General features: G+C 42.2%; 2 protein-coding genes across 2 annotated transcripts; both read right to left on the reverse strand.

The window, feature by feature from the left end:
- Positions 1–1,529: 1,529 nt before the first annotated feature.
- Positions 1,530–2,024, reverse strand: LOC110875927. The gene has a single exon (XM_022124119.1). It carries the CDS (start codon positions 2,022–2,024, stop codon positions 1,530–1,532), a length of 495 nt encoding a protein of 164 aa, XP_021979811.1.
- A 1,914-nt stretch (positions 2,025–3,938) lies between these two features.
- Positions 3,939–5,279, reverse strand: LOC110875928. Its single transcript, XM_022124120.1, has one exon. It carries the CDS (start codon positions 5,277–5,279, stop codon positions 3,939–3,941), a length of 1,341 nt encoding a protein of 446 aa, XP_021979812.1.
- Between the last annotated feature and the right edge of the window lie 4,032 nt (positions 5,280–9,311).

Below are 9,311 nucleotides of genomic sequence, written 5' to 3' on the forward strand. Positions count from 1 at the left end.
TCGGTGGTAGCTAGTAACATTCAGAAAGTTAATTTCCGTTCATTGTCTAGCTCGGTTGTGCATGAAGGGTGTGACGTTGTTCTACCCAAGGAATCTGTCCGAACCGTGCAGGAGAAATTGTCTAATACTTTATACGGGTATTTTTTGTGGGACCGGGTTGCTTTCCCGGTTGTTGACTATTTTGTTAAAGGTAACTGGAAGAAGTATGGTTTGCAAAAGACGATGATGAATGCAAATGGTTTTTTCTTCTTTAAATTTAATGATGAAGGTGGGATGATGAATGTCCTCAAAGATGGTCCGTGGATTATCAGGTCGCAACCGCTGTTCCTTAACACATGGACTCCTACTACCAAGCTAGAAAAGAAAGAAGTTAAGAAGGTGCAGGTTTGGGTTAAAATTCATGAGGTCCCTATTGCGGCAAACACGGAAGATGGCCTTAGTTTGATAGCTACAACAATCGGTGAGCCAAAAATGCTGGATTCTTTTACAACTTCTATGTGTACGGATTCGTGGGGCCGTAGCAGCTATGCTAGAGCGTTGGTGGAAATTTCGGCTGACAAGGAGTTTCGTGAGGAGATTACAATGGCGATACCCGAACCGGAAGGGGAGGATTTTATTAAGGAAACTATGTATGTGGAATATGAATGAAGTCCGCATTGTTGCCCTACATGTTGTGTCTTTGGTCACACGGTTGAGATGTGTCCAAAGAGGCCAATGAAAAATGTTAGGAAGGACATGCCAACTCGTAATGTTCAAAAGAGCATGCAATTGAAAAAGGTTCCGATTGTTGATCAGGATGGGTATATTGAAGTTCATGGGAAGAAAGCTGCTAGAAAGACGGGCATTCCGGTGAATAAACAGAAAAACAGATTTGAATATCGGCCGGTGGTCTCAAAGCCTCAGCCGAAAGGTAATAATGGGCCTTCTTCGATGCCTGTTAAATTGAATAACCCTTTTGATGTGTTAAATCAAGTTGATTCGGGTGAGGGTACAAGCAATAAGCATTCGGGTACGGGCCTGGAGGATATGGATGATGAGGTTGAAGATGTGTATAATGAAATGGATGATTTTTTGCAGCAAGGCACGGAAAAAATACAGAATAAACAAGGGGCAAGCACTCCTTCACATGGGTTGTTGCTGATGATTAGTCTCGCGGTTTGGAACATAAGGGGGTTGAACCGCCCGCTTAAACAAATGGAGGTTCGACAAGCTGTGAAGGATTATAAGATGAGTTTGTGTGCTATTCTAGAGTCCCATGTAAATGTTGCTAATTTGGCGAGTGTGTGTAAGTCCGTGTTCCGCTCGTGGGATTGGACTTCAAATGGAGGTTGTTTTTTTTGGGTAAAGGGTTACCCCGGTGATTTTATATATTCACAACCAAAGAAAACAAGTAGTGAGGTGAAATCCACACTAGTTCTTACATGAGACATGCCCCACGTAAGTAAAAACCAAAACAACGAAACCGACATAACAAAACAAGACACCTAGTCTAGCAACTAGCGATAACAATAGCAACTAAGGGCTGTCACCTAGCCTCCATCGTCGCTCACGGTTTCTTCACCAATCCCCCAAGCGCCTCGCAATCTAGCAACATTCGAACATTGCCTAAACTTAACCCCCATTAGTTTGTATCGGATAGTTTTAAAAATCGTGTCTCGTATCGTGTCCGGTGGTCTAGTTTGATTCCTGAATAACCTCGCATTACGCTCTTGCCAAATCACATAAGCCGTTGCTCCAACCACGAGTTTGCTAACAAAGTGAGCCGCAGTCTTCGATCTCCCTCTAGCCTTGAGCCAACTAACGATCGAACTCCACTTCTGATCCACATTAGCCATACCAGCCTTCTCACGAACCATGAGCCAAACTTTAGACGAGAAACTACATTCAAAGAAAAGATGCTCGTGTGAATCAACATTTTCGTAGCAAAGAAGGCAGCACATCATGTTCATATTTTTCCTCCTGGACAAATCCCACTGAAGAATAATGTCTTGAGTCAAAAGTTTACGACGCATGATCAACCACATTAAGAACGCATGTCTGGGAATGCATTGGGCAAACCACACAATATTCACCCAGTCTATATCTTGTTCCCTAGAGCGACACGAATGCCAAGCTATAGAGGACGAGAACTCTTTCATAACATCACCATCCTTCCAGCGTAACCTGTCAATACTATTCGGTTGAAGGTGAATGGAATCCAGCTGATTCAAAATAGGGAACCGATTCCTCCACTCTAGCGGCTAAGCCCAAGAACCGTGTAAGTGAACATCCGCAACCTTAGCATTTAGCATGAAACCTGCGTTTGTAATCACCCGAGACGAAATGTAATTAGCGAGAGGCCCAAGTTGACTCCAATAGTCGTACCAGGCCGAAGTGTTTTTCCCATCCCCCAAGTCTAACCAAATATGATTTCTTAAGAAAGGCCTGATTTGAAGAAGCTTCCTCCATGACCAGCTACAATTCGCCACTACTCTACACGTCCAAAAATTGCACTGCTTTAAACGATAAGAGTAAATCCAAGCCACCCATAAAGAGTCTCTCTTATTCAGAATGCTCCAGGCATGAGACGCCATAAGAGCCTTGTTGACATCACCCACTCTACGAATACCAAGACCACCTTCATACTTTGGGACACAAATAGCACTCCAAGCAACTTTAGCTTTCCCTCTATGAAACGAAGCTTCTTGAGACCATAAGAAATTCCGCATTTTAGCCTCCAACTCTTTGATGATACTTGCTGGTAATATAAAAACGGAGGACCAATACACGTGCAAAGCCGACAAAACAGAAATAATAAGTTGTAATCTACCCGCGAAGGAAAGCAGTTTATTTTTCCAATTACCAATACGCTTCTCCATCCTCTCAACCAAAACATTACAATCTTTCGCTAGGAGTCTAGTCGATATTAGGGGAACCCCTAAATATCTAACCGGCAAAAGACCCTCTTCAAACGGCATTACATTCAAGATAGCCTCTCTGACATGATCGGAAACATTACAGAAAAATGTGGTGCTCTTCTGGATACTAGGGACCAATCCCGACATGTTTGTAAAAAGCGTGAGCGAATCCATGATAAAAGAAGCCGAGTGAACATCGCCCCGAGCAAACAGAAATAAATCATCTGCAAAACAGAGGTTAATAATACGCTGCTTTTCACATTTGTTATGGAACTTAAACGAAGAATCCACCCGAGAAGCATGCTGCAGAATGCAGGTTAGAATTTCCATGACAAGAGTGAAAAGATACGGAGATAGCGGATCTCCTTGCCTCAAACCACGTCTACCCTTGAAGTAACCATGCACTTCCCCATTAACACAGAGAGAGTAAGCTGGGGTAGAAACACATGTCATAATCCAGTCCACAAACTTCGAATGGAACCCAAACCCAACGAGCACATCCTTGAGAAAACTCCAATGAACTGTGTCATAGGCTTTTTGAATATCAACTTTAAACGCACACCGAGGGGGACCATGGCTTCTATGATAATTGTGCATCAATTCTTGAGTGAGCAATATATTATCCGAAATCTTCCTTCCCGGTATAAAGGCCGACTGGTTGATGCTAACAATTTGGTTCAAGGAACCCTTAATACGGTCCGCCACAATCTTGCTGATACATTTATAAACGACATTACAACAAGCAATGGGCCGATAATCCGTAACTGAAAGAGGAGTGGTCTTCTTTGGAATAAGAACAATAAGGGTATTATTCAACTCCCGAAGAAGCTTACCAGTATTGAAGAAATCAATTATGGCATTCGAAACGTCAACACCAATAATATCCCATGCACTCTTGAAAAACGCCGCTGAATACCCATCTGGACCAGGGGCTTTTTCATTCCCAATAGAAAACATGGCCAGCTTAACCTCTTGACTCGTGACCGGACGAATCATATGCAACGCATCAACTTCATTCAACTTGTTTGAAAATAAATCATGCTAAGGTCGAATAGCTATATCATCTTCACTTCCAAGGAATTTTTCGTAATGAGCAACAATTGCCTTAGACACATTCTCGCCCTCAAACAGAATCCCTTCCGTATTAGTAATAACATCAATTCTGGTAGTATGATTTCTGCACTTCAAGGAAGCATGAAAGAAAGCCGTATTAGCATCCCCCGCGCGAAGCCAATCCACTTTTGATTTTTGTTTTAAGAACCGCTCCTCATCTAGACAAGCCTCTTGAAAATCAGCCGATATCTTTATCTCTTGCTCACGAAGAACGACATTTAACGGGTTACTATCAATATCCCGCTGAACCGCATCCAACTTTGACCGGAGCTCCTCCACATTCTTGTGCAGATTACCTTGCTGAAACAGAAGTGCACGAAGCGGCTTCTTTAGCAATCGAAGCTTTTTCACCACTCGAAGTTGCTGAACCCCATCGATATTAGTATCCCAAACCTTTTTAACTGCTTCAATAAAGCCCGGCTTATAAACCAAGAAATTTGCGAATTTGAACGGTCTATGTTTATTTTTATCCGGCATAGGGATCTTTAGCAAACAAGGACAGTGATCCGATATACGATACGGATGGAAAAACGCCACCGAATTGGGGAACATATCCACAAAAGGAATATTACCCATGACTCTGTCAATTTTCTTTAGCAAACCGGCACCATTTTTTGGTTTTTGGTTCCACGTGTAATGCAAACCCGAGCTATTTATGTCAAACACCTCTAAATCCGAAATGCAATCTTGAAAATCTCTCATGCCAATCGAAATGTTTGAAGCTCCCATAGACTTATCATCTAGGTTAAGAGCTGAATTGAAATCGCCCAGAATAACCCAAGGTTTATTACCCACAAGCACTTTATGCTTAGATAAGTGATACCATAACTCCCTTCGCGTAATATAGTAATTAGCTGCATAGACAACGGAACAAAAAAACACTTTCTTATCTTGCTTAAAGACGAGTTGAAAGTGCATAACCTGCGAAGACTGAGAAAGCAAAACGACATCAAATATACCCGGGTCCCAGCCTACAATGATCCTCGTGCCCTTGTCACAACTATTCCCATTCGTGGTCCACTCCCAACGACGAAAAACCAAAGAACAAACCTTATTAAGATTATCTACATTCACATGGGATTCCAGAATAGCACAAAACGACAACTTATTCTCCTTTACAATCTGACGAACCTCTTGTTGTTTCAGAGGGCGGTTCAACCCCCTAATATTCCAAGACGCTAGACTAATCATTAGAAACAGCTGGAGAAGGAGTGCTTGCCCCTTGTACTTTATGCGTCCCTTCCATGAGGAAGTCATCCATCTCGCCATAACCCTCCAACACCTCGTCTTCCACAGAGTCTTCGTATCCGCCCCCAGCCGAAGTACTACATTGACCTTTATCCACATCAACTATCTTTGTATCATTCAAAACCTCAAACGGGTTTCAAGTAGAAAAGATACCCCCCATCGGCTTGGATTTAGTCTCATCAGAACGTTTATTGCTGACCGGTCTATATTCGAATTTAGACTTTGGTTTATTAATTTGAATACCACCTTTCCTAGCAACCTTCTTTGAATGAACCCCTGAAAAACCATCCGCATCCACATTAACAACTTCCTTACCCTTCCGGCTCCCTTGCTTCACCGGTTTACCATCTTGTTTTTGATGAACATTGTTTGTTGGTTTCCTCGGCTTCTTAGGGCATGTCTCATCCGAGTGGCCAAAGACACAGCAGCTAGCACACCTATGTGGACTCCACTCATATCCATTCAAATGGAGGTTGTTGTGACAAAGGTACTAGAATCATTGTTGGATGGAATCCGGCGATTTTTGATGTGATGATATTGGCTCAGTCTTATCAGGTTATGCATCTCCAGCTGGTGTTTAAACTGGATAAGCGGATGGTCTTTTGTTCTATTGTCTATGCAGCCAACTATTATGTAACTCGTAGGGATTTGTGGCACCAACTTTCTATGCACAAAACCCTTGTGGCGGATAGGCCGTGGTTTATCATGGGTGACTTTAATTCGGCACTAAATATAGAGGATAAGTCTATGGGCACGTCTTCTATATCCATCGGTATGAGGGAGTTCCAGGCATGTGTAGATGATATTGAAGTGGTTGATATTAATCGTTCAGGTATTCATTTTACTTGGAATCAAAAGCCAAAGCAAGGGGTTGGATTACTGAAGAAAATTGACCGGGTAATGGGGAACACTCCTTTTTTGGCTGATTATCCGAATTCGGTTGCTATTTTCAAACCTTATCGGCTCTCGGATCACTGCCCTTGCATTTTGTCTATCCCGGAAGCTATGAAACTGAAACCGAGGTCGTTTAAATTTGCTAATTTTCTGGTCTTTAAGCCCGAATTCTTCGAGATTGTCAATAAATGGTGGGGGACTCATGTTGATGGAGTGCACCAGTTCAAAGTTGTCAAGAAACTGCGTTTGCTGAAAAATCCGCTTCGGTCGCTTCTTTTTAAGCAAGGGAATCTTCATAAGAAAGTTGAGAAACTTAGATTGAAGTTGGATGTGATTCAACAAAACATTGATCAGGACCCGTCTAATGTTGATTTCCGAGCCGATGAGGCTTCAACTAGCCGTGATTTACAGGTAGCTTTATTGGATGAGGAGCGTTTCCTGAAACAAAAATCTAAAGTGGAGTGGTTAGCTGCAGGCAATATGAACACGGCTTTCTTTCACTCTTCTTTGAAAGCAAGAAACCATTTCTCCAGGATTGATGTTATTACGGATTCAGGTGGTATTCTTTTTGAAGGCGACATGGTTCATAAGGCGTTTGTTCAGCATTATGAAAAGTTTTTTGGTTCGCAAGGTGATATTTCGCTAGAGCCGGCCCCAGATTTATTCCCACGAACGTTATCTCATAATGTGGCTTCTCATATGGTTCGAAAAGTTACGACGGAGGAGGTAAAAAAAGCGATGTTTTCTATTGGTAACGATAAAGCCCCTGGCCCGGATGGTTACACGGCAGCCTTTTTTAAAAGTGCTTGGTCTTTAGTTGGTAATGATGTCTTTAATGCGATTAAGGATTTCTTTGAAACGGGTAACTTGCTTCGGGAATTGAATCATACGCTCATTGTTCTCATTCCAAAGGTTTCGACTCCCATGCTTGTTACTGACTTTCGTCCGATTGCTTGCTGTAATGTTTTATACAAATGCATTAGTAAGATTGTTGCAGACAGAATTAAAGGGGCTCTTAATGATATTGTCAGTATCAACCAATCGGCATTTGTTCCGGGTCGGAAGATATCGGATAATATTCTTTTAACCCAAGAGTTAATGCATAATTATCATAGAGATGTGGGTCCTCCTAGATGTGCGTTTAAAGTTGATATTCAGAAAGCTTTTGATACGGTGGATTGGAGGTTTCTGAAAAATGTGCTGATTGGGTTTGGTTTTCACATCAAAATGGTGGAGTGGATTATGCTTTGTGTCTCTACTACCTCTTTCTCGGTTTGTGTTAATGGCTCAGTGCATGGGTTCTTTAAAGGCAAACGTGGTCTAAGGCAAGGTGATCCAATGTCCCCATATTTATTTACGCTAGTCATGGAGATCTTAACGAGTATTTTGCACCATTCGGTTCGAATTGACTCTTCGTTTAAATTTCAAAATAGATGCGAAAAACAGCGGATTATTAATCTCTGTTTTTTTTTTGGGTAAAGGGTTACCCCGGTGAAATTTTATATCAACAAAAAATTAAAACAGGGTGCATCGAGACACCGATACACACTACTAGACTTGGCATACCAAGACTAGGAAAAGACCAAAAACAAGGAACCCGACAATCGTCACAACCAAAAACAAACGGAAATACGAGAAAGAAAAACACAGCCCTAAACAAACATGCAAACGACCCAAAGGAGCCTCTCTAGCCGGGATCAACCTCGATGCTGCTCTTCGAGATCATCCACTTATCCAAGATCTTCTTTTGTTTCGGGTCTCTCCCAAACCAGAATCCCATAATTCTGAGTCGAACCGTCTCAATGATAACCTTTGCAAGCACACTTGCACTTCGCTGATTATGAGAAAATAACCTGTTATTTCTATCCTGCCAGACAAAGTACGTTGCAGCCGCTACCAGGATCTTACTAATGATGTTATCCATAGTACTAGAATTAGCATTAAGCTCCATCCATTGCATGATAGAATCCCAGGTATTCGTAACATTCTCCATGTCAACCAAGTGCCTGACCAATCTCCAAACATCTGAAGCATATACACATTGAAAGAACAAGTGGTCTCTTGAATCACGGTCAGACTTGCATAGAGGGCAACATATAAGACGCAAATTAGTAGCACTACCGGCTTCCCAAATGGTCATCCTGTCTTGCGTTTTCAACTTGTTTTTGATAACCAACCACAAGTGAAACGAATGTCGGGGGATACATTGGCTGAACCAAACCGCACTTGCACATAAAACCTTATGACACCTATTCCGCAAACAATTCCAAACCTCCCAAGAACTAAAACCTTGAAGATTACCGTCCAAATCTTTCCAGCAAAATCGGTCATTCGTATTAGGAGAAATCTGAATAGAGCCGATATTTATAAGGACAGGAAAGAGAGTATACCATGCCTGAGGCCATAGCCATTGGCCATCGTCCGTGACAATGTCAGCCACCTTAGTGTTTAAAGAAAACCCAACATTAGCAATAGCTCTAGGGGATATGAATGACCGAATCGGACTACAAGAGCACCAGTTATCACTCCATACGTTTGTTTGCCTGCCACTTCGAATAGACATCCAAAAAAACGAGCGAACACTCGAACGGATAGATAAGAGTTTTCTCCAACCCCAGCTAACATTAGCTCGACATTGAACCTCCCAAAAACTTTGGCCCTTCAGCTTGTACGAGTGGGTCCATTGGACCCAAAGAGAAGGCCGATTGGTGACTAAACTCCAAATATGAGAAGTTAAAAGAGCCTCATTAACATCTATTATGCTTCGAATACCTAGGCTACCCTCATCTTTAGGCATGCAAACATCCTTCCAGGCAACTTTAGCACGAACCGAGCCAGATTTACCACCATTCCAAAGGAATCTACGAAGACGTTTTTCCAAATCCTTTAAGATACTAGACGGGAGCATCATAACCGAAGCCCAATATGAGTATAAAGCCGTGAGGACAGCATTAATAAGCTGGAGTCTCCCTGCAAAAGAGAGAGATTTTGTCATCCAGTTATCGATACGCCTATCCATGCGCTCCAAAAGAGCCTTGCAATCCTTGGCCAAAAGTCTAGTAGAGATCAACGGAACCCCAAGATACCGAACTGGAAACAAACCCTCCTGAAATGGCATAATGTTCATAATTTGATCTTTAATGGGTTGAGGAACATTAC

The sequence above is a fragment of the Helianthus annuus genome, chromosome 8 (genome assembly GCF_002127325.2).
Source record: "Helianthus annuus cultivar XRQ/B chromosome 8, HanXRQr2.0-SUNRISE, whole genome shotgun sequence".
NCBI lineage: Eukaryota > Viridiplantae > Streptophyta > Magnoliopsida > Asterales > Asteraceae > Helianthus > Helianthus annuus.

Bases quoted from the DNA above. Each gene is read 5' to 3' on its own strand.
- LOC110875927 (XM_022124119.1), bottom strand. From the start codon at position 2,024: ATGTGGTTGATCATGCGTCGTAAACTTTTGACTCAAGACATTATTCTT.
- LOC110875928 (XM_022124120.1), bottom strand. From the start codon at position 5,279: ATGGCGAGATGGATGACTTCCTCATGGAAGGGACGCATAAAGTACAAG.